General features: G+C 29.2%; 3 protein-coding genes across 4 annotated transcripts; 2 read left to right on the top strand and 1 right to left on the bottom strand.

The window, feature by feature from the left end:
* The first annotated feature begins 2307 nt into the window (after window positions 1–2307).
* LOC115725090 (fasciclin-like arabinogalactan protein 1) lies at window positions 2308–3914 on the top strand. The gene has a single exon (XM_030654515.2). It carries the CDS (start codon window positions 2423–2425, stop codon window positions 3683–3685), a length of 1263 nt encoding a protein of 420 aa, XP_030510375.1. The 5' UTR covers window positions 2308–2422; the 3' UTR covers window positions 3686–3914.
* Window positions 3915–8728: 4814 nt separating this feature from the next.
* LOC115695769 (nudix hydrolase 10) lies at window positions 8729–13003 on the bottom strand. The gene is made up of 9 exons (XM_061117733.1): window positions 12969–13003; window positions 12513–12715; window positions 12368–12433; window positions 11394–11531; window positions 10725–10802; window positions 10572–10622; window positions 10444–10478; window positions 9623–9731; window positions 8729–9039 (listed from the first exon to the last, which is right to left on the bottom strand). The coding sequence occupies exons 2-9, from the start codon at window positions 12705–12707 to the stop codon at window positions 8848–8850; spliced, it is 864 nt and encodes a 287-aa protein (XP_060973716.1). The 5' UTR covers window positions 12708–12715; window positions 12969–13003; the 3' UTR covers window positions 8729–8847.
* Window positions 13004–20522: 7519 nt separating this feature from the next.
* LOC115695686 (NAD-dependent protein deacetylase SRT1) lies at window positions 20523–25291 on the top strand. Of its 2 annotated transcripts, XM_030622750.2 has the most exons (14): window positions 20523–20846; window positions 21762–21791; window positions 21884–21976; window positions 22199–22318; window positions 22404–22504; window positions 22595–22703; window positions 22805–22884; window positions 22981–23059; window positions 23134–23187; window positions 23287–23383; window positions 23626–23708; window positions 24133–24200; window positions 24497–24599; window positions 24698–25291. In XM_030622750.2, exons 1-14 carry the CDS (start codon window positions 20748–20750, stop codon window positions 25040–25042), a joined length of 1461 nt encoding a protein of 486 aa, XP_030478610.2. In that variant the 5' UTR covers window positions 20523–20747; the 3' UTR covers window positions 25043–25291. The 2 variants fall into 2 exon arrangements, with proteins under 2 accessions (XP_030478610.2, XP_030478611.2); XM_030622751.2 differs by lacking the exons at window positions 20523–20846; window positions 21762–21791 and having other exon boundaries at window positions 21884–22081.
* The last annotated feature ends 629 nt before the right edge of the window (window positions 25292–25920 follow it).

The following is a 25920-nucleotide window of genomic DNA, read 5'->3' as shown; positions in this document are numbered from 1 at the left end:
TTAAGCTATAATTATTTATTGTTTACAATACACTTAATTTTACTTTAATAAAAACCTAATGATTTTTTTATTTTTTTATTTTGGGTCTCCAAAAAGAGTAGACACTAAGCACAGACCTAACCTGCTTATGCCAAGGGCCAACCCTGACTATAAGCTTCCCCCTTTCAACTCACACATACACTAAGCTTTTTACAAAATTAAGCATTATCTTATCTTTTTTTGATAACTTTTTCTCATCAACAAATAAAATCGTAGTCTTAATACTTTTTTTAACTAACGAATCAACACAATGAGGAGCCAAACACCTAATTTCAAATGCACATAAATTTCTATTCAACTAAATTTTATATGTAGCACATGTTATTGTTGCATTTATCACCTTGATTAACAAACTTTCAGGTCGCTGCTCAAAAAATTATAATTATTTTAATAAATTTATTTAATTTATAAGTTTTTTGCACTATTTTATAGTATACTTATCTTTAATTAAGAGGAAAATATTTAATTTTTTAAGTATATTTTCTATCGGAGGTACATTTAAATATATATTTTAAATGTATTTATTTATTTATTTGTGTAAGAGGAATAATATGACCATTAATAAGAATATTTTGCTAATTAACCAAATATTAATTTTGTATTAAAATCAATTAAAATTAATATCTAATATATAGTTCTAATAAATTTTCATACACATCCCAATTATTCTAACAACACACACATGAGATGAGACCTCTTTTTACTTTTTCCCCTCAAAAATAACTTCTTTATAGAATAAGGTACATATCCTTGCCATTATGCTAGGTAACTTACTTGTGGTTTAGCACTATAATTACAATTAACCAAAAAGTTAAGATGTTCCCATTAATTATTGCAAGGAAAAGTTACTCCAAAAGTATATTGAATAAAATATATAGATATATAAATATTGATCATGAATTTTACCCAAAAAAAAAAATAATTGAAATGAAAATATTGGTCATGATGCTTCTTTTGGCTACTTCTTAATTTTTTTTAACATTTATAGGGATATGATTTTGTCCCGTTATTGTACTTTCACGGATTGTAATCCGTGATGTACGGCAGCCGTTAGATGAGGGAGTTATTTGATCTGACAGCTGAGATTGATCTAGGGATAATTAGAGTTAAAAAGTAAAAACGTACCCGGACACTCATTTAATGTACCCTGAGATCCATCTAATGTGCCACGGAATACATTCCTTGAAAGTACATCACGGGACAAAATCATATCCCAACATTTATATTCACATTTTTCTTAACATTACATATTTTTAAAAATTTAGGGAAGGCTAAATAAATTTATTACTTTTTCTTAATTTTGTGTAATTTATTTGCTAATGATAAAATAAACTACACTAATTATCATATATTTTCTTGAGAAAATATTTATAATTAATAAATAAAATCATACTTTATGATTCTTTCATTTTCATTTTCCAAATGAGCCTAGTTTGTCATGTTATTTTTTTTTTTTGAATCTAGTTTGAATAATTATGGCTTTTTTATTTAATTTTTTTTTGACGCGGTGATCATAATCACACATGATTAAACAGAATAGCAATCTACAATCAGCGGAGACACCTCCTCCAACCAGGATAACTCATCGTCTAACCGAAGGACATGTTTTGCCAAACCATATGTTGCAGAAGATATTGTTAGAATTTAATTTCCTAATTATTATAAATATTTTAGTTAACCTGAAAGCAATATCTTCATGTAATGAACTATGTTTGAGTCTAACACACCTAATAATAGAAATTTTATTTACCTTAAATAAAAGAAAGTAAAATATTTAAAAAAAAATGTAATTTGTAGCGTAAATATTTAAATTTAACTATTGGTTATAAATAAATACTCATATTTAATTTTTGATAATAATAATAATAATTAAATTTTAATTATCAAATTAATAACCACATGATAATTTTTAATTGGTCTAAGTGATTAAATTTTTATTTTTATTAAAGAGTTAAACTAAATATACAAATTAAAAAAAAGCAAATGTGAATGTAATAAAATTAAACTTAAAAGAGAAATATTAATGTGATAAAATGTTTAAAATTTATTTAATTAATTCATTTATAGCATTCTTTTCTTTAGCTTCTCCGACATTAAGACCCAAAATTTAAGAAAAGAAAAAAAAAAATACAAAAGACCAAAGCAAAGAGCGAGAAAATTGGGACCCACAAAGCGAAACAAAAAAAATGGCTCGAACCGTAATTTTCTCAAAATTCAAGCCCCTTTTTGTAAATTCTTCATATTTCTTCTTCTTCTTCTTCTCACTCTCTCTTTCACTGAAACTCACCTATATATAAACACCTCTTCTCTTTCACTTCTCACTCCTCTCTCTTTCTCTCTCTAAAAACTCCTTTCATTTTCTCTCTCTAAATTCTCAGACACAATGCAGCTCCGTCCGGCCTTAACCGCCGGGACACTGGTCCTAGCTATGGCCGTCATCTTCATCTTCTCCGGCACCGGTGTCGATGCTCACAACATCACGAAGATTCTCGCTAAGCATCCGGAGTTCTCTTCATTCAACCATTACCTAACCCTAACTCATCTCGCCTCAGAAATCAACCAGCGGACGACGATTACTGTCTGCGCCGTTGATAACGCCGCCATGGGCGATATTCTCTCGAAGCATCCGAATATCTATACTGTGAAGAATATTCTCTCGATTCATGTTCTTCTCGATTATTTCGGTGCCAAGAAGCTTCACCAGATCACTAACGGTACTGCTCTTGCTGCTACTATGTTTCAAGCTACCGGTTCCGCTCCTGGATCTACTGGATTCGTTAATATCACAGATCTACACGGTGGAAAGGTTGGATTCGCTCCTGAAGATAACAACGGAGCTTTTGCTGCGCATTTTGTGAAATCTGTTGAGGAAATTCCTTACAATATATCGGTGATTCAGATCAGCGGTGTTTTGCCTTCGGCTGCGGCTGCGGCGCCGACTCCAGCTCCGGCTGAGATTAATATTACCGGCATTATGTCGGCTCACGGCTGTAAAGCTTTCTCTGATGCTTTACTTGCTAACGACGCTATGGAAATTTACGAAGATGCCCTCGCTGGTGGTTTAACTCTGTTTTGTCCTTTGGATGATGCGTTCAAAGCTTTTTTGCCTAAATTCAAGAATCTAACCAAATCAGGGAAGAATTCGTTGTTAGAGTACCACGGAGTACCTGTTTACCAATCCATGTCGATGTTGAAATCAAACAACGGACTCATGAACACTCTCGCTACAGACGGAGCTAGCAAGTTCGATTTCACAGTCCAGAACGACGGAGAGCAAGTGACTCTCAAAACGAAGCTCGTCACGGCCAAAATCACCGGCACACTCATCGACGAACAACCAGTAGTGATCTACACTATCGATAAGGTATTAATGCCTAAGGAGCTTTTCAAGCACGAGAAAGCAGAGACTCCAGCTCCAGCTCCGGCACCGGAAAAGGCAGCTGACGCACCTAAATCTTCTAAGAAGAAAGGCAAGAAGGCGGCGCCGTCACCTGACGACGATGCCGATGCCGACGCTCCGGCACCGGACGATGATGACGTCGCAGATCAGACTGCTGATGATAACGGCGCCGTTAGATTTGACGGTAACAGATTTAGCTTCTTCGCTCTTATCGCTACTGCATGGCTAGGATTTTCAGTTCTGTAAGTTTTTATTTATTTATTTTTCTTAATTTAATTTTATTTATTTCTTTTGTTTTATGTTTTATTACTCTTTTATTAATTAATAATGGAGTTTTTTTTTGGTTAATTAAATACTCTGAGATAATGTGTTTGTGAGAATTAGAGTGTTGATTTTTGGATTTGTGTATGTATTATTATTATTACACAATTTATTTATCTTTTTTATTTTTAATTAAATTAAATTTGTTTCTGTATATTTTTTTGAGTAATTATATTATTATCATTATTATTATTTAAATAATATAATAATGTTTGCTGGACATGTGATTATTTGACTAATTTAATTATTTAAATTAGTAAATTATTTATGTTTAATTTAAGTAATAAATATATTTGGTGGAAAATAAATGAATTATTATATGACCTAATTTTAATTAGGATTGTTGTGTTTACAGCTCATACATTTGTTTATTAGCTGTTCCTCATTATTTTTCCAGTAATAGAATTGTTTTTTTTTCCGAAATTTCTTACTTTTTATTTTCTTCCCTATTTTGTCAACCTTTTTATTATGAAATAAATAAATAAAATAATTGTCTTTAGCCATTAATGAATAATAATATTTTAAGAAGCAAATTGATAATTAAAATAAAGGGATATCTGCAATTTAATTATTTAAGCTATTTTATTTGTAGCAATTTTTTTTTTGAGAATATTATTTGTAGCAATTTTAAATACACATGTTATCTTTCTAGTGAAGAAAATATTTTGATTATTAAGTTTGTAACCTTTAAATATTAAAATTATGTCTTTGAAAGTATTGTTATTTGGTACTTTTAGTAATTTTTTATTATTTATTAAATAAAAATATGTAGAATTTGATATTGAAATACTATGATGAGTGTAAATTTTGAATACTTTCCAGTATCAAAAACAAAGTTCTTGTATTTTAATTTACTATAAGTGTTCAAAAAATTTCAAACTCATTTTCTGCACGATAAATTATTTGAATTTTTTTAAAGATTTATTATTTATAATTATAATGAACACGGTCTTAAATTTATATATTTAATATGTATTTTCGAACATGAAAATTTAATAAGTATTGTAATAGAAAGTATACGTTGTTTTACTATTTAAGAAATCGATGAAATTTAAGTATATAATTTTTTGGTGCTTAAACTCCCTATGCCTACTATTAACTTAATAATTATAGTATTTTTGTTGTTAAGGAAATAATATTTGTACTTCAATATTTTTAGCTACTTTTGTAGCTAAAAAAAATAATTCAAAGATAAAATTTATCATCACTTAACTTTTCCATAATTTGCAAAATAAAGTTGCCATTGATCTGCAACTGTTTCATGGATTTATTGTATTATCATTATAGAAGCTGCCAAGTGAATTTGAAATTGAATGATGTAAGCCATTTTTATGTGTCTATCTATCACAAACACACAAATTTAAATTGTTTCACATGATCACAACAACAAAAGTAAACTCATTTAAATTGATTCATTTATTATTTCCAACCAAGCTAATTTCAAGAAACCTCCACTAGTGTACTTCTATTCAAAACATGATGACCATGTTTTTGTTGGAAACAAAATTTGGTTTCACAAAAATATTCTACTCATTTAAGTTTAACCCCTTTGAGAGTTTTAGGACTAGATTTTAATACACAACATTTATTTATGTGATTCTTGTTGTTGTGCAAATAAAATAGAGCTTGGCACCATGTATAAGTAGCGACTTGTGATTGGTTATTTTATTCAATTGTATAAAATTTGATATTTGATTATATCAATAGCAATATAATACATTGGAGAGTGTTGGACACTACTTGTACTTTTTAACATTTCTTAATAAAATATAGGATAAATAGCGGTATAAGTACCCAAAGTTTTAAGTTTGTAAGCGGCATAAATACCCAATGTTTGTAAAACTGTAATTTTCTTCCAGTTTCGTCAATATAGACTCTGTTTTAAATTTATTAAAAGAATATTTAGAAGTAACTGATACTATATATTTCTATCTAAACCCAATGATCTAGAATTTTGGATTTTATATGTGTCCTGTTTAAGACAATAACAAAGTCTGTACTGACAAAATTAGAGAAAAATTACAGTTTTACAAACATTGAGTACTTATGCTGCTAAAAATAAACATTGGGTTTATGCCGCTTACAAACTTAAAACTTTGGGTACTTATGCCGCTATTTACCCTAAAACATATTATTTTGTTCCATAATTAAAGTCTTTACATTGGAAAAAAATATTACCAACATAAAATATAGGCTAATTAGAATTTTTACACTCTAAACTTTAACATATACCAAATCATGTCCTCTGAATTTTTTTGGTCGTTGAAAATTTCTCCTAAACTATTAAGATTGTTAGATTTAAGGATGTCTGTCTAATTTTATTCAATTTTACTATTTCAGTGATTGTTTATGTACTAAACCATGTTCCCTAAACTTTGATATTTACTAAATTATGCTTCTCGAATTTTGACATGTACTAAATTATGCTCGCTGAACTTTCATCTATGTTAGACTTTTTTTTTACTAAAATTTGACAAAAGTTCTTAAATTTAACAATCTCAATAGTTCAAGAGATATTTTAAACGACCTTAAAAGTTTAGGGAGCATAATTTGGTACATGTCAAAATTCCCAAGACAAAAATCTTAATTAGCCTAAAATATATGGATGTATATATGGTTTTGGCAAAAACCCTTTTTTGGACTAATATTAGAAGGCCAATGAGTCACAAAAGTGATTCAAATTCAACAATGAATGAAACTATCATTTTGAAAATCTACTCAAGTGTAACCAACAAAAGGGATAAGTTCTCAATATTCAAATAAAAAGAAGACACTATACTTTGTCTTTTTGTGAATAGTACCTTGAACACAAAATTGGATTAGTCATATAAGGACAATTTACCATAACTAAGATATTGAGATAATATATGACAAAAAACTGTAAATACCCTTTTGCAGAAAAAGATAAAAACAAAGTGAAAAAACCAGAATTTTGATTTCATATGACAAAGTATACATGAACATCAATACATACATAGATACATATGAAAGCCACCAACATAGCAAATTAGTTCAAAAGGAAATATACTTATAATTTCTCGAAGAACAACTTTAGTATTATGTATTTTTAATGATAGTATTTTAAAATTGTATATATTTAATATTCTAAAGTTAAATTTTATACCAATTTAACTGAATTGCTCTAAGTTATATGTAAATAATTAAAATTAAATTTAGAAGTCATAAAATCAGTTTGATCAATTTCAAGATATTAAATATGTACAATTTTAAAATATAAAGTATCGTATAAGTATTATTAAAATATAAAATACTAAATTTATATTTAGATAAAATACATAATACCTAAGTAGACATGGAGAACTTTTTTTTCTTGTTTTCTATTACAAACTACTTAATTAGATATTGATTAAATCAAGACAAGAAAACTTAGGAATATGATGATAAGGGTAAGAAAGATTTGACATATTTTGTGATAGATTTGCATGATTATCATAAGGAACATAAACCCCTTCTCCATAAGGTGTTAGATTAGTAATCTTACTATTTAACTAAACTACTCTAAGTTATATGTAAATAATTAAAATTGAATTTAGAACTCAAGACAATTTGATCGCAGTGATAAATTTTTATTAATCAATTTAAGTTTCAAAATATTAAATATGTAGAATTTAAAACTATATAAAACAAAGTAGTAAATAAGTATTATTGAAAACACAAGATACTGAGTTTATATATATTCAGATACATACCTTAAATAAAACATTTAACAGAAGTGGTTCTTATTAAGAACTTTTTTTCTTATTACAAACTACTTAATTAGAGATTAAATCAAGACAAAAGAGAATAGGAATATGATGATAATAAGGGTAAGAAAGATTGACATATTTTGTGATAGATTTGCATGATTCTCATATGGAACATAAACCCCTCCTCCATAAGTTGTTGGAGGGGTATTATTATTATTATTATTATTATTATTACTATTTTGGCAACACTCAATGGCAGGAGTCGGAGGACACTTGCCTTGAGTTGTTGGTACCTTTGATTTTGGTGGTGGTGGTGGTGGTTCATTTAAAGGGTATTCAGGGAGCGATGGTGGAAGCGGCGGCAGTGGCGGTAGCGGTGGAGAAAGTGGTTGGCATGGATATTGACATATTGTAGATGAAGAATCACCATCACTGTCCCTTGCAAAACCAAGTTTGAAGAAAGTAGATAACCAAATAGCTATGAACAACATAATTAGTTTTTCTTTGACCATCTTTGCTCTATTGAGTTTCAACACATCTCAAGCTTTAAAAACATACATAGATAGAGCTAAGTTTCTTGAATACTCTTCTTGAATTGTTGCCAAATGGCAGAACATCTGTCAAGTGACAATGGCAAGTAGTAGCCTAAGTGTTCTTTTTTATTACTAAAAAATGTATATGGAGACAAATTATCACATGTAATATCTATTGATATGTGTTATGTTCCTACAAGGTTGATATTTATATTTATATGATAAAATTTATTAGGCTATATTTAGAAGTTGAATTTTGGTAAGAAAAATACTTAATTTAACAAAAAAATTTATATTAAACTTAAAAAATTGATTTATTTTTTCGTTGTTCACACTTTTTTTGTTACATTTTCTTTTCTCGATAAAATCTAACTTTCAGACATAACCTTAGTATTGAAATAATATACATATTGTAAAATTTCATATATGTTGGACTTATTAACTTATTAAGATAGCTCAAATGGTTAGACCTGTGATTTGCTTCGATAATTCGAGTATTTTTTCGGCCTTTGTGGCACTTCTAATTCAATTCTTAAAAGAATTAAAAATTTAACAGCTCATTGATGTCACAACAAAACTACAAATTTTTCCAAGCTTTACTCTTAACAGTACAAATCAATTCCTATTGCTTACAATTAATCAGTCTCTCTATTGCTTACAATTAACATAACTCACTTAAAACATTTCATTTCAGCCACTAAGAATTTGACACAATTAAACAAGAGTGATTCATAAAAGAGTGAGAGCCATCTTATTATAATATAGGACAATCAAACCAAGTACATAATTGATGAGGAAATGATACATAAAATGATTAATATTATGAGGGAGAAGTAGTAAGTGGGGATCAATTATTGAAGTCTTTCTCATTCAAATATACATAACTTGATCGACTAGTAAAAGATGATTTTGTAATTTGAGGTGAAAATCCATTGTAAGTCCCATGAAGCTTTTTTAAGCATATGTCATTTATGCACTTGAAAAATCCATGTTGTTGCTTCATCAATGGTTGTTCTGCATATTCCTTGAATGACATCCACTATCAAAAATGAAACCAAATTGAATTAATAAACACTAATTAGTTAGTAGGGATATTTTCGACATAAATACCCAAAGTTTAAAGTTTATAAGCAGTAGACTCGATGACCAATGTTATTTACACTGTAATTTTTGTCCAGTTCTGTCATTATGGATTTTATTAGTTTTTGAATTTGTTGAAAAAAGATTTTGAAAAAAAACTGATAATACATATTTTCGTTTGGACTCAATGATTTAAAATTTGAGTCTTATATGTGTTCTGTTTAAGAAACTAACAAAGTCTGTACTGAAAAAATTAGAAAAAATTTACAGTTTTATTGGGTTTATGCCGGTTACAAACTCAAGACTCTGTGGTAGTTTTTTCGAAAGTATCCCTAATTATTATGTAGAACCAATCACATATGTACTTAAGCAATAAGCATCCAAAGATATCAATGAATTGGCTTAAAAGGTCAAAAAGAAATGAAATTGGGGAGTCACTTGATTTAGCTATGTTTCATTTTTGTGTGTGCTTAAATTTGTACTCAAAAAAGAGTTTTCCAAATTCTTGTATTATGCATATAACATTCTAAGTCAAGGAGCACCTGTGCAGCCTCAATTTCTAGATCTTGTTTCTGTATATCGAAAGACACGGGTCGCAGCATGCACATAAACAACAAATCCGATTTTTCAAAGTATGCCTTGTGAGTTTGCCTACAAGCAAAAAAATATGAAGGGGTTAGAAGATATCATAAAAGACTTCAAAAAAATCTAATCATTTTAATCCAAATATTGACATTGAATTGTTATAGGAAACTCGACAAAAAATGCGTTAAGTCTCGTTCGAATAGTCTAGATTATTGGAATTAAAAAAGAGTAGACTCTTGTGGAGAGTTTAATACTCTCGAATGGTTGGAAATAGGAGAGACAAGCCTCCCGAATGCTTGATTTGAAAGAATTTTTTTCGAGAGATTTCATTTTTTGTGTCTTGTTTACTCGTAGAGTATTTCTACTCCTAAGATTATTGTATCAGAAAACTATAACAAGAAAATTACTAAAAAAATATATGTATTTTTAAAGAAAAAAAAATTGTTTTTGGACCCCTATGCTGAGTGGGACCTAGGACTGCCGCCTAGCCCGCCTTAACCTAGGTCTGGCCTAGTATGTCGGAGTTCATGATAGTGACTTGAATTTAAAATCTTATGAGAGCAAACCACATGCTCAACCAAGTCAACTAGTGAAAATTGGTTAGTGATTTTGACAGTCAAAAAGTAAGAAAATTTGGTCAAGTCCAATCTTCACTTCTCATTTTCATTAGAGAATTTCATATTATTGTAATGCCCAATTGACTATTTTCATTAAAAGAAGACCAACTTCATTCCCCAGTCAAAATTTCAATTACTTTAATTAAAACAAACTTTATTACCTTACTGCTAATACCTCCAAAAATTCAGTATCAATCTGAAAAACCAGAAGTCTTTATGAGATTAAATAAATTAGAAAGAAGTATTATTGTCAAAATAAATAGACACAAAATGATATGATGACTCTTACTCCAGTTTCTTCTTTCACTTCTCTTATAGCTGTTTGAAAAATATCTTCCCCCTATTTAATCAATGAGCTTACTTTACTTAAATGTCTTCTCAAGGAAAATAGTATAAACAAAAAGTAGAACAAAATGAAAAAAATAAAATCAAATTTACTCACCTCATCAACAACTCCAGTGGGAATTTTCCACACACCTGTTCCTTTGAATACACCAGCTTTTTCTTGCACCACAAGTAACTGAAAATACCAAAGTTTGTCATTATACAATGTGAAGTACAAGACCAAGAGATTACAAATCATCACTTCATATGTACATAGATATATTTTCTTTAATGGAAATAGAGGTTTAATAAGAAGACAAATCGTCTAACAAAATAGATATATACTCGATAGGGACATGAACATCCTTCCTACTAAAATCTTGATCTGGGAAAGAACAGGAAACTAAATCGAAATAAGTATTTCTAATCAAAATAGATATAAACTCAGTAAGAACATTTTTCTGACTAAAAACTCGATCTGGAAAAGAATAAGAAGTCCTGGCTAAATTATGAGTTATTCTGTTAGCAGAAAGATATATGAATAATAAAAAGACAGCTTTCTACAATCATCAACCACTGAACCAAAAGTATTTTCTTGAGACCATATTGTTTCTAGTTTGGTGAATAGGGTGATTTAATATAAGATAATAGAATAAAATAGAAATGACTTAGTCATTTGGTGACAAAAACTTATAAAGATGGGAATTGGATATGACAGAATTATCTCAAGTTTTCTGACAAGACTAAAGGATTTGATGTTAGAGGAGATTAATAATACTAATAATACCTGATTTTCATCCTTAATGACAACCGCGCCAATGCCAACTCGGTGTGAAGCATTCGCAGGAATTGTACTTGGAGTTTCAGGGATCCAGTAAACAAGCATCAAGTACTGTGGCTCAGCATGATGATATCTAAACCCCTCCTGCCAAATCAATAACAGAAGTGATCAAAACCAAATTTCCATCAATATCTTTCAATTCATGCCCAACAAAGATACATTAATATAAGTAAAGTAACTGTTCAAAAGGATGAGATACGAAAACTAGGATCCCCACCTAATCCTACAATATTTGGGGACCAGAAAACTATAACAATTGCTATGTAGATACCTAAGAAGAACTCGAGCAAACCACATGCCTGACTATTTGAGTAACCCTTTGGGAACCAGCATAACTGATATTTTAGTAAAGTAACTCTTCAAAAGAATGAGATATGGAAACTTGGATTCCTGACTAGTTCTATAATATTTGGGGACCAGAAAACTATAACAATTGTTATGTAAGTACCTAAGAAGGACTCGAACGAGCAAACCACATACCTGACTATTTGAGTAACTTTTGCATAATTGATATTTTAGTAAAGTAACTGTTCAAAAGAATGAGATATGGAAGCTTGGATTCCCACCTAACACTACAATATTTGGAGACCAAAAAACTATAACAATTACTATGTGACTATTTGAGTAAAGTAAACTGTTCAAAATGATGAGATATCATTATCATCATGCCAATTAAAAAATACTTGTCTGTCCTAAAGTTTAGTGGGGTATACTATATAACTAAAGATTAGATTTCATTTTCAAGTTCATCATCCATATGTGTAGTGGGGTAAAGTTGAAATACAATCCAATATAGTGGATTCAAATTTTCAAGAAGATACTCTTCACACAAGCCAGATGTCAAACACTTAGAGATGCTCTATTCATATACACAATAAAAACACTTTAACTAAAGTTAGTAAGACTGAAAATTAACTAACCTTTACTGTAGTTTCAACTAGGTTTACCAGCTCAATGGGCAATTTTATCCAAACACCCTTTTTTCCCTGAACAATGAAAAAGTTAAAAACCCCAAAAGTCTCTATATATACACACATATACACATATATATACATATATATAAACCTGTCTCCTCCATTGTGACATGGAAGCTCTGAGCAAAGTAGCAAAACAAGAAGGCTCCATAGGCTCCTTCATATCAACAATGATTCCACCATGATCATCATTAGTTGCAGGAAGAAGTAACTCTTCAATTTCAACAACCTGTTGTTGGGTCCCATTTTCATGAACAATTTCCACTCCTACTGATGAATTTGCCATTGTTCTCAGTCTATAAGAAAGTAAATAGAAAATCAATTACTACCCATTAAAGCTAAACCCCTCTTCTTCTCATTTCTTTAATAAAAATCACAACTTTCATAAATTTAAAACCAATCCATAATCGAAAAAGAGAAAAAGAAGTTATTTTTTTTGGGATTCAAAATCTGGTCTTTGCAAAATGAACAGCACAGAATCAGAGAAAAAATAAATAACGAATTTTGGAAAACAAACAAAAATAGAGTCAGCTCAGAAAAACGAAACCTGAATTCGAAAAATGATTAGAAAACCGTTTTTGTTTTTTTTTTTTTGGTTTTTTAATTTGAGTTTTTGGGGATATTTATATCGGAAAATTCGAAAACGACATTGCCACGAGTGCTTTTCTGACGTCATCACCACTAGTTTTGATTAGCCAATCAGATCACTCTAATCAGCCGCCTAATTTTGCCACGTGTCAAGATATGGAGTTGGGAGTGGGGACCACCACTAAAGAAAGACAATTAGGACAGAAGCGACGTGTTCGTTACTTTGGTTGAAATTACTTAAGAGGGCTCAATAATTGTTATCTTTTTGCGATTAGAGTAGGGGTAGTTTTGGAAATTTGGATTTTGTGTGGTCCGAATTTGGGTTTGGGTTGGGCCTGGGCTTGGATTGGATTAAGTGGGCCGAGTTTTGGTGTTGGTGGTGGTGTGTGGGCTGTAATCATTATAATAGCATTATTTTTGAATAAATTGTTATTATTATTATTTATTATTTATTATAAATATCATTTTCTTTCGTCACTAAATAATATTTGGGGTGATGTTTTCATGTGACTCATCAATGACGCTCTTCCCATTTTATTTAACAAATTAATTATCTTTTTTTTTAAAAAAATATATATATATTAGTTAATTAATTTTTTTTTTCAAAAAAAAAAAAAAATCACCAATTAGTGGCATGTGAAAATAAAAGTGGAAGTAAGTAAGAAAGATTATTGATCATGTGAAATGTGAATACACTTTGTTAATTTGAGTTTTGCTATGATACTTTATGGAACTTTATTGTAAAGAAAATAGTTAAAAGATTCCATTTTAAGACATGATTTCTTTTATACCACTTTATGTGACATATGCTTTATATAACATGTTGTAACCTTTTTTTAATTTTTTTTAAAAGTTTGAACTTTATTAAGAAATCTGCAGCCACCAATGGCAACAAATCATAGGACAATTATTCATTCTATACCGTTGTAGAGATAATAAGATGCTCTAGCAAGTCAATGAGCAACTAAATTTACAGACAGTTTAACATAACAAATAGACACATTCATAAGAGAACCGAGAAGTTCTTGACAATCATGAGTAATAATACCAAACGTAGAAAGCATTTCAATAGAACTACAAATGACATTATTAACAACATTGATGCAGTCGGTTTCTACTTTGGTATGAACAACAGGGTTATTCTTTAACCAACTTAAAGTTTCTTTTACACCCTAACCACCTCTGCACGCACAAAACCCTCGACACAGTAAACTCGGGTCTCAACTAGCACACCTTCAGTGTCACAAATGACTAAGGATAAACCATACTTTCCTGCACTGTTAAATATTGCAACATCCGTGTTACTTTTGATCGTATTTGGCAAAGATTTCGACTAATACTCAACCTCCCTAACAGATCCAAAAGAATTTTGAGGAACAAAATTTTTATCTTCTTGAGCAATATTTTCTAAACTATCTAATATTTCTTTTTTCATGTTTTAGTATTATATAATTGAAGAATATATTAAAAATACCTAATTTGTTCATTTATACACATATATTATGGTGAAATAAAAATTTGTAATTTTATGTACATTATTTTTATTTTTAGTGTCTACTATATATCCATCTTTGATAGAGATGCTACATCTACAAACTTTATGTTAGTTTATATACATGTTTTGCTATAACTATTTTTTTTAATAATAAATATTTGTTTATTATAATTCATAATTTCTTATATACCACGATTTTACTAATTGTGTATATTTTTTGGTAACAATTTTATTATCATATATGATTATACACGAATTACCAAAATTATTAAAAAAAAAACCTCAAGTTTGCCTTTTTTTTTTTTCACTAAAAGTCCCTACATAATAGTTGAATATTTCACTTAAAAAAAAAGAGTCAAAGTCTTTCTTTTGTAGTCTAAATTATATGATTGGAAACGTGAATATTGTGATTTAGTTCAAATGTGATTGACATGTTGTCACCATTATTAATATAGTATTGAATTAGGATTAATTTTTATCTTTTTTCTATTTTTTTTTAAGGAGAAGCTTCTTACTTTACAAGTTGGTAAGTAGTAAGTAGTAACTATATAACTTTACAAAGTTGGAAAAAACAAATATTTAAAAATGGATATGATACACTCATATACACATATATTATTAGAAGCTTCTATTGTATTTGACAATATCTACTATTGAGCATATTAGGTACTGGTGTGTTTAACATTTTTTATAGGTGATGCTTTATAATTGGTTAGCGATATTTTTTAAAAATTATTTAAGACCTGATACTTAATTATAACAGTATGATATTGAGAAAGGTGCTAGCCACTAATAATAAGTCCTAGCAATTCTCTTATTAGAAGCTTCTATTGTATTTGACACCCACTATGAAATCATACACCATATATATTATCTATTAATTTTTGGTCGATTTGGTATTCTCCATTCCCACTAATTATTTTGGTGGATTAAATATTGTGTTAAGTGAAAGGACAATTTTCTTGGCATACAAACAAAACTTTCTTACCTTTTGACCATTGTGAGTCCTCTCCAAAAACCAAGGTCAACATGCATGTTATTCATGGTCTTCTCATGCATGCATGATTCATGTTGAAGGAAATATAAGAAAAAATAAGTTGAGTATTTCTATGTAAGATTTGGTAAAGATGAAAAATATAAGAATATAAATAGAATAAAATAAAATTTAAAATACATACAAAATTAATAAAATAAATATTAAAATTTTTTTTATATTATATTGGAATGATGTTTTTTTTTAATTTTAAAATAAAATAGATATTCTATTAAAATAGTGGAAAATACATTCTATTATTAAAATAATATTCTATTACTTTAAAATATAACTAAACAAAAAGAATATAATAAAAATTATTTCATTCCTATTTTATTTTATTATCTCCAATTAAAAACCGCCTAAGTCTAAAAAGTTATATCGTTTTGATAAAAACAAAAGGTCAAAACTACACTAATCCGAGTAGGAGAAACAATCATTTTGTACATGTTTTGATCGAAAATATATAAAGAAAATTCGAGTAAGAGACCCAATCACTACATACACTTTACTAATCTAAACATTTTTTCTTCTACAAAAGAAGATCATAAACTTATCAAATAATCAAATCGTTCATAAATATATAGAAATGAAGTTCAAAGGAGCATTACCCACTCCTAAAAATAGGATCATGCTTGAATTTGGATTAAGTCAAGTTAGGTCACCCAAATTCAAGGTCTAAAATTTTTATCAAGTATACTTTTATGCTTTAAAAAATGGTATTATTTTTAAATTTTTTGTGAATTAGGCCAAATTATACTCACACTCTACTTTAAATATAATACATAAAAAAAATTCTCTGGCTCGACTCCTAAGGCAGGTTAGGTCTGTACCTAAAGCCCACTAAAATCTAGATTTGACCCAAAAATCCAACACACGTATATATGATCCATGTTTTTTTAAAAAAAAAAAAAATATAAGAACTTAGGCCCAACTCAGGTGGCCCAGTAGCCTATTTATTTAGGGGTTTTTACAAAAATATTAGATTTTGGACAAAAGTTTACAATTTTACTATCACACGAATTTTTTTTACAAAAATATTGTCTTTTTATTAGAAAAAACTGCAAGACAATAAAACAGAACAATTAAAATAACTGTGGAACAACTAAAAAAACAACCGTGAAAACTTAACACGGTACACAATATGAAACTTACACAGTATTTTTGAAAAAAAATTTATCCCACAGTAAAAAAGTAAAAAAATTAAAAATTTCAGTATGTAGTATAAAAACCAAACTTAAAACTTCAGCGTGAAAGCAAAGCGAAAAGCAAAAAAAAAAAAAAAAAATCGAAAATATCATTCGTACATGTCGATACTCCTTAGATTGTACCCTTTTTTTATTTAAAATCACATACATATAATTTATTTTCAAAAAAAAAATATACACTACAAAAAAATAATAATAGATATAAAAGGGCCATTTTTTAAAAATTTTATTAAAGTAGTCTTGAGCTAATTTTTTTTTAGGGTCGGCCCTTAGGGTCACTCAAAGTCAGCGTTAAATACGACCATAATTTAAACAAGTAGATATTGTTAGATAGTGAGCTATCAGACCGTCAAATTTTACTTTTTGATGTACATATATTTAAAAAGGTTTGTCAATTATAGAATATACATGTATATATTTATATAAATTGTGATCCCTTTGTTATTCTTAAACTTATCTTAAGTGGTAGGGCAATTATTTTTTATATAATGGTTTTCATTGTGAAGATGTTATCAAGACAATGATGCATGCATTTGGAAGGTTGCAAAGCAATATATGAAAAAAAAAATATTTTTTGAGGAATATGAATGATCTATGGATTTCTTTATTTGGCAATGTATTTGGGGTCATTAATTCTTTGTGGTATGACAAAAATAAGATCTCACACAACACTATATTCTCCAAGCCACAAAGACTTAACTTTCTATTCTTTATTTGTATAAACTCATGTCCTAATTGTGTTGGAATAATCTTATGGAAAGTAGTTTAAACCTAAACTAAACTACTTATTATGTTGTGCAAGACAACGATTTCACAAGTGTTAGGAGTATTATTCTTGAATCATTAATTTTCGAGTTATTATAAGAGCTAAATTCTAAACCGATTCCAATTTAAAAGTTAACTCAATTGATGATTATAATTCTAACAAACTATTGACTTTTTAAATACGAAATTATTGTCTTACCTAAATATTTATTTTATATAAAATGTGACTATGTAATAGAATTTTTAATTTAACAGTATTTTTTTGTTTCATACGTTAATTTTAACATAATATACTATTATTTAACTGAATATTTTTATTAATTTTATAATATTATAATGTATATTTAAAAATAAAAATGATGTAGATATTTATATAAATTTTTTTTAATTTAAATGTAAAATACGTAGATATTTTTAACTATGTTTTTAATTTTATAATACTTAATAGAGAAAAAAATTCAACAAATAAAACTAATTATTAATAATATTTGACAACAATAAATTATTAGAGAAAAAGAAATTATGCAATGTTATAATTTTTTTTTTAATTACTTGTGTCTATCATTAATTAAAGTATGTTAATTGAAACTCAACAGAATGAATCAAAGACAACACTATCTCAAATTATATAAGCTAGTTTAAATGGACATAAACAAATTATTGAGTTTGCTGGGTCATAGAATTGAATCCTAATTATGTAACTCAAAATTATGTATATGTAATATGTTTTAATTAAATTTATTATTATTTTTTTTAGATGAAATATCAACTTGATTGAATAAATTAGTATTCTGAATACAAAAAAATGTAAGAGTTCACCAGAAATAGAAATATCAAAAAAACTACGATCAGATTGATACTGAGAATGTCTAGCAACATAATGTGCTACTCGATTTGCTGATCGTCTAATGAAAAATAAATTAACATTTGGGAGGGTAGATAACAAAAGTTGGCAGTCTTTTATTAAAAGGGCGAAAGTGGACTTCATTGCTTGGTTGCTTCGAATAACTTGTACTGAAACAAGACTGTCAGTCTCGATCTGAATATGTTGCCAATTATTGGTCTTTACCCAACTGAGAGTTTCTTTAATCCCCATGGCTTCGATGACTTCAGCTGCATATCTTCCACCATGGCAATCGGCCCGTGCTGCAACAAGGTAACCAAGATGGTTTCGGGCAACAATTTCGAAACCATACTTATGATCGCTATCAAAGAGTGTTGCATCTACATTAATCTTGATAGTGTTTTATGCGGATTTAGTCCATAACTCAGCGCCATCACCGATATTTTCTAGACAGATAAATTAAGTTTATAATTTAATTGAGCATATTATATACAAAATATTTATTGTACCTATAAAATACCTATATATATAATCACATATAAATGACATATTAATGTAGCAGCAATAGTTAAAAAAAATCCTCAAAGATCAAAATTTCAAATTTTATTTCAAAAATTTAAAAAAATAATATCATCTAATTTAACCTAATTAAAAAATATTAATTATACGTGAATTGTATATAACATCAGTATATATAAATACATATATTAAATTATTGATAACATTTAAGTACTTATCTTAGTCTTCAATTTTTTTTGGAAACTTTTTGAAATAAAGTATTATTATTGTGTTTTACCCCTCTCAAATATATATATATAGATATATATATATTTTTTTTTTAACATAATAACTAATTTTATTGCTGTAAGTAAAATAATACATTGGTCATTATATAATAAGGAATTTCTTCCAACCAAGAAACTTTGTCTTTCACTTGTAATGCATATCTTGCTAACCCATGTACTGCAATATTAATATTTTCGCATCACATGTTGAAGATATATACTCAAAAAGATAAATAACAAAGACCTATTAGATCTAATAATATAACCTCATTGGAAGACACCTTCAAAAGGAGAATTGATTGAAGGGTTAATTTCACAAATGCACAAAAACAACAAAAATACGGTTTTACAGAATTTTAAACATTTTTACGATTTTTTCGATTTTATTTACATAAAATACGGTCTTTTTATGTTGAAATTTTGTTCATTTGTTGTTAATTTTTTGTTATATGTATGTTATTTTTTGTTGTTATTTTCATGTTACTTTTATATTGTTTTCTTGTTGATTTTATGTTGTTTTCGTGTTATTTTTTAGAAAACCGTAAAAATGTAAAAAAACATTCTTTGAATGTAAAAATGTAAATATTTTACAAAAAATGGTACTTTATGTAATTATTATTGACAACGATTTTAGCATCACTCTCGACAAAAGAAACGAAAAAACTTAATTCTAAACACTATTTTACTTGTTGCAGTAAATTAATTTCCTAATATAGTCTTCTCTTTTTATTCATTTCCCTTTTTTTTTGCTAAATTTTTTTTCTATTATTATTAAACTTTTGCAAATAAGGTTATTTTAGGACATAATTATGACTTCATTTCATGTCTTCTAAAAGTTAATTTATCCTTACAATGAACACTCTTTTCCTTTAAAAATAAAAATCCAAATTCAAAGACTATCTTACAAAAAAAAAAAACCTTTATCCAACAGCATATTGTGTGGTGCAGTATAGGAAAATCTTTACTACCCTTCTCTTTTGTTTAGGTTAAGAGTTTGACTCTCACTGAGCTTCTCAATTGTGAGTTATTATGTTTGGCATTTGAAGACTGACTTGTTGTATAGTGGGCTATCTTTAGAATAGGAACTCTCGTGAGGTGTAAGTACTGATGAAAAATCAAGATAAATTATAAGACTCCTATAGTTAGCTCGTAGTTTTCAAAATTACCTTAAGACGGTAAAAGTAAAAACGGGATCTGCATCACATGATCCTCTTTCATTATAGCACAAAAAAAAACCTTTATCCAAAAACACAAAAGACTCAAATAATGACAAATTTGTCCTTATATAAAAAGTGAATAAATAGAAAAATAGAAGGCTATTTTGGTAATTTCACTATGAAAAAATTCTTTCCTTATAGGTACATAATAAATATCAATGGCTCTATTGGCCTTAGGGGTCTCCTTAAAAGAGGCAAAATTTTCTTAGGCTTTTCAGCAGTTAAAAAAAAAAAAGAAAAATGAACAAAAATTGAAGAAGAAGAAGAAGAAAATAGAAGGGATTATTTTTATTTTCAATTTTTTAATCAAAGTTTTCATTTTTATAGAGAGAGAGAGAGGAAGTAGGAGCGTTAGAGAGAGAAAGTGTTACAGAAAGGAAGAGTAAAGATCATGTCTTTGGGCTATGCTGAGAAGCTTTCCTTCATTGAAGATGTGGGTCAAGTCGGTATGACCGAGCATTTTGACTCATCCAACATCTTGCAGGAAAAAGTTAGTATATTTATGAATTTGAATCTAATTTCAGTTTCTGGGTTTTCTTGTTTGTGACTTGGCTTTTGATCTGGTATAAGGGTTTTTGGGGTTAGTGTTTAGTGTTATTGAATTTTAGATGTTTAGTTGATTAATGAGATCGACATTGTAAAACCCTTTGAGATTGGTTCTTTTAATTAATAAAATTAAACTCTTATCATTATGCATTTGGGATTTTGATCATATTGTTTTTCTTGATATGTACATGTGTATAATTGCACAAGCATTGTTTGTTTTTTTTTTTTTGGGGGGGGATTTTTAACTGATTGAATAATGTTTTTACATTCCATAGTAGAAACTTGTTTTTGTTCTGTGACAACATAGGTTGTAGTTGATTAGATCTTTTGAAATAGCTGTTTTGAGTTTTGAGAGCTGAACTTATTAGTTTCACACCATGTTGATTCGTCAAGACTGTGTTTCTTTATAGCTGTTTTAGTTTAGAATGCTGAACCTAATAGTTTCACAACATGTACTTGATTCGGTTTGAGTTTTGAGGACTAAACCTATTAGTTTCGGTTTGAGAGCTGAACCTATTAGTTTCACAACATGTTGATTTGCCAAGACTGTGTTTCTTTGTTTTAGTTTTGAATGCTGAACCTAATAGTTTCACAACATGTTTATTCAGTTTTGAGTTTTGAGTGCTGAACCTATTAGTTTCACACCATGTTGATTCGCCAAGAGTGTGTATCTTTATAGCTGTTTTAGTTTTGAATGCTGAACCTAATAGTTTCACAACATGTTGTTTCGGTTTGAGTTTTGAGGAATGAACCTATTAGTTTCGAACCATGTTGATTCACCAACACTGTTTAATCGTATTGATTTTGGGTAATGTTTGATGTGGTTAATTGACTTTCACTATTTTTTTTTCGATGTCAGATTGAACGTCTTGCAACATTGATACGAAAGGTTTGGCCTAACTACACCATTATACTTAATCATTACTATCTTGAAAACTTTATGGCTTCTTTTTAAAGATTTTGTTTTCTTTGTACTTGCAGAGTAAGCATCTAGTAGTGTTTACAGGTGCGGGAATATCAACTTCCTGTGGTATTCCAGATTTTCGAGGCCCGAAGGGAATTTGGACTCTTCAGGTGAGAGTCACATGTCTGATTTTTTGAAGTTTAACTGCTAGTGCTTCTCCTGCTATGCATTATAATGAAATGACAACTGAGAATGGATTTTTGATTCCTTATGAAGTAAGTACATTTCCGAAATTTAATAACAAAAATCGTGATGTCTAATAGTCAACATAATCCTAAAAATTCTGAATTCAATGTATTCTACTATTTCTTTGAATAATTGCTGATTTATAGCGTGAAGGAAAAGCCTTGCCTGAAGCATCACTTCCATTTCATCGAGCAATGCCTAGTTTGACACACATGGCATTGGTGGAATTGGAAAGAGCGGGAATTCTAAAATTCGTCATCAGCCAAGTAAGCTTGCTTCTAATAGTTTATAGGCTTAGAAAAGAATTCTGCCTAACTATGTTCTTATTCCTTTTTATGTGGTCATTGTTAGAATGTCGATGGCCTCCACCTTCGATCGGGAATACCAAGAGAGAAACTTGCTGAGCTGCATGGTAACTCTTTCATGGAAACCTGTCCTTCTTGTGGAGCCGAGTAAGTTTAAGTTATATGTACTTAAAGTGTATTTAGAATGTTTTTAGTTATTTTCAAAACGCTAAGGTAATTGTGTATAAACAATTAAAGGTATTTGCGGGATTTCGAGGTGGAAACTATTGGATTGAAGGAGACTTCCAGACGCTGTGCTGTTAAACAATGTGGTGCAAAACTTAAGGATACAGTGCTTGACTGGGAGGTATAAATGTTTAGCTAATTTTAAAATTTGATTGATTATTACTCACTAAGTTTTCGGGCATTTTGACAAGAAATTCTTTGTTCTAACTCTGTAATGTGCAGGATGCATTGCCCACAAAAGAGATGAATCTTTCCGAGAAGCACTGTAGGATGGCTGATGTTGTCTTATGTTTGGGGACGAGGTAATTGCAGAGTTACCCGTTTAGCTAATGAAGTCTTTGTTACACCTGTCCCGACATTTGGTAACTTGGATGGCTGATCGATAATATTATATACAGCCTGCAGATCACTCCAGCGTGCAACCTACCTTTAAAATCGCTTCGTGGTGGGGGAAAGATCGTAATTGTTAATCTTCAGGTGCATACTCTTATGTCTTTCTTTAGTCCATTCGAGTAAAAGGAAATATCTTTAGTCTTTGTTTCTTTTTACAGAAAACTCCTAAAGACAAGAAAGCAAGTTTGGTGATTCATGGACTCGTAGATAAGGTGGGAAAATTAAAATTCTTAATTTGAACTGTTTAGTTTGTTCCGAATTCTTCTTTGACATGCTTTGAATCATTCTTGTTTTTAAAATTTAAATGACAGGTAGTTTCGGGTGCCATGATTTCACTCAATCGGCAGATTCCTCCGTTTGTCAGGGTTGATCTTTTTCAAACCATTATAACACAAGCCTTGAGTCTAGGTAAACTCTCAGCTTTGTATAGACACATATGCTCTCGAAAACTCGACTCGTACATCAGGCCTGATGATAGTAAACCACATGTCTAACCATTTGAGCTACCCCTCTTCGATTAGTTGATTGTTCAATATTCTACATTGGGAACGAACGAACAAATTTATAAAATTTTCCGAATTCATTTGCAACTTAGTGTAGCTTTCTTTTTATTTTCACTTCTCAAATGGTTCATTTCCTTGTATTTGCAGATAAAAAATATGTGAATTGGACCCTTCGAGTATCAAGTGTACACGGACATAAAGCTCCATTGCCGTTCGTCAAATCTGTTGAGGTGAAATTACTTTTTTAAGAAACTCATTGTTAAATCCTTTCATGGTGTTTGTTTTCATGAAAAAACAAAGTAAACTCTTTAGAAAAGTTGACTTTTTTCACTTCAAGGATTTTGACTTACAATACCACTCTCAAGTTCTGATTTTGAATACTAATGGAGGCAAGGGGCCAATTGGGAAATCATCTTTGTTTTGTGTCGTCTTTCATGGTGTTTGTTTTCATGAAAAAACAAAGTAAACTCTTTAGAAAAGTTGACTTTTTTCACTTCAAGGACTTTGACTTACAATACCACTCTCAAGTTCTGATTTTGAATACTAATGGAGGCAAGGGGCCAATTGGGAAATCATCTTTGTTTTGTGTCGTCTTTCGTTTTTCAATAACTAACTCCTTTTTGAGTCTATTCTTTTTCGGTTTTTGTATCCTAGGTTTCTTTCTTAGACAGGGAGGACTATAAAGGCGCTATCTTGGAAAAAGAACCGTTTCAGCTGAAAAGGTAACGGTGATAGTTTCCTTTTCCTCGCTCGCACATGTTGTTTGTTTTCGAGCATCGAAATATGGTATCCTAATGCGACATAATAGCGAATTTCCATTGATAGTAATAAATTTTGTAAAATAGGTGTTACAAATGTACAAATTCGGGAATGTTATAAATGCTGCGAATGTTGTATTTCGTGTCCCATTCCTTTGCATAGCGAGTTCGTTGTTAAAGAAGTTACATAACGCCTTTTTTGTACTATCTGAAACCGTCGTTATCTTCTCGTGATTTTTTGCATATTTGACATTTTGCAGGAGAACCGTTTCAACAAAATCGTTTGAAGTAGTTTTGAAGCTGAATTTCAGCGAAGGCTGTGGCTGTCCATACATCGAAATGAACATTCCTATTGACTTTACGGTTAGAAAGAAAAACAAAAAACAGTTAATACAGTTATTTTCTTTTTCTTAGCTTAATTGACACACACAAATGGTAATAATAATTTTCGGGTTGTGCAGGTTCCAATCGATTGTTTTAATCTCGACAAAGACGCCATATTTGAAGAGCTGAAAGAGACTGCAATCCAAGAATTGTGTTGTGGACAAAATGCGGTTATAGTGAGAAGAGAAATCTTAACACCGCAAAGTGAAGAAACTGTATACGCAGTTGTCACCAACATTGTTAGGCACAACAAAACCGCTAAAGTCTCTGAACTCGGTGATTCTCTTAGCAATGGCGGCAATGTCAAGAGACGGCTTGAAAATGGTTGCACCGGGACATTGAAGAAGAAGCGATCCAAAAGCCGACATAAGAAAAAGCTTACTACAACAACAACAACAACAACTTCTTCACTTTCTACCTAACAAAACTAACAATTAAAAAGTGATATGGGGTTTTGTTTGTGTGTGTATATAATATATATACATATATTTTTACTTTTGATTGGACACTAACCGAAATTAAGAAGTAGTTTAGGGACTAAGTGAATTTTGCTACATATAACCACACTTGGTCTCCTTTCAACTTGTTGATGAATGAAACTCATTGAGTTCATATTACATTTCTTTGAATTTTTTTTAATTAGTATAATTTTATTCATTTTTTTAAACTAATGTTAGGTCTTAAATTGATTCAAATTTACATTTTTTATGTTCAATTTTTCTATCATTTAGTCTTCTAATAAAAAATATAATAAAGGGTATTTGTCAAAATAATATTTTTATTTGAGTTATCTTGTATAATGATAACTTTTCTAACAAAATAATTAATAGGTCATTTTACAAAAGATGTTATATAGAGTAATGAGATGTACAACCACAAATTATATTTTGTAATTATCTTAAATTAGTTAATATTAGTATCACATTATTAATGTTGGAAAATTTTACAATCCACCCTTTTAAAGGAGTATAATGATACATTATTATTTGTTTTGGTATTTGAGATAATTTTATAATTTAAATTTTTTTTTATGATCATGTATGTTGTAGTTATTTAGACATCTGCACATTTATGTAAATTTTTAAAAATTTTAACACGTCGAAAACAAGATTCAAATAATTTATTGAACTCGTGACTTTTTTAATTTTATATATGTCTAAAATTGATTGTTTGAACACTGTTTTTATATTGTAAATTATTCTAAATTTCTTAAAAATTTTACAAGATGTCTTGAAAAACTATAACATAGACGACAATAATTTTTTTTAAATGTCGAATCATATGCACTCCTTCTAGAAGG

Source organism: Cannabis sativa, chromosome 6 (assembly GCF_029168945.1).
Source record: "Cannabis sativa cultivar Pink pepper isolate KNU-18-1 chromosome 6, ASM2916894v1, whole genome shotgun sequence".
Taxonomy (NCBI): Eukaryota; Viridiplantae; Streptophyta; class Magnoliopsida; order Rosales; family Cannabaceae; genus Cannabis; species Cannabis sativa.
The sequence above is the reverse complement of the archived record's forward strand: the minus strand, read 5'-3'. Positions and strand labels throughout refer to the sequence as shown.

Excerpts from the sequence above, each read along its gene's own strand:
- LOC115725090 (XM_030654515.2), top strand. The coding sequence starts at position 2,423 with ATGCAGCTCCGTCCGGCCTTAACCGCCGGGACACTGGTCCTAGCTATG.
- LOC115695769 (XM_061117733.1), bottom strand. The coding sequence starts at position 12,707 with ATGGCAAATTCATCAGTAGGAGTGGAAATTGTTCATGAAAATGGGACC. Across the intron at positions 10,623-10,724 it reads CCACTGGAGTTGTTGATGAG|GGGGAAGATATTTTTCAAAC; the intron begins GTGAGTAAATTT and ends TTGATTAAATAG. Across the intron at positions 10,479-10,571 it reads AAGTGAAAGAAGAAACTGGA|ATTGATACTGAATTTTTGGA; the intron begins GTAAGAGTCATC and ends CTGGTTTTTCAG.
- LOC115695686 (XM_030622750.2), top strand. The coding sequence starts at position 20,748 with ATGTCTTTGGGCTATGCTGAGAAGCTTTCCTTCATTGAAGATGTGGGT. Across the intron at positions 21,977-22,198 it reads AGGGAATTTGGACTCTTCAG|CGTGAAGGAAAAGCCTTGCC; the intron begins GTGAGAGTCACA and ends GCTGATTTATAG. Across the intron at positions 23,060-23,133 it reads TCGTAATTGTTAATCTTCAG|AAAACTCCTAAAGACAAGAA; the intron begins GTGCATACTCTT and ends TTCTTTTTACAG.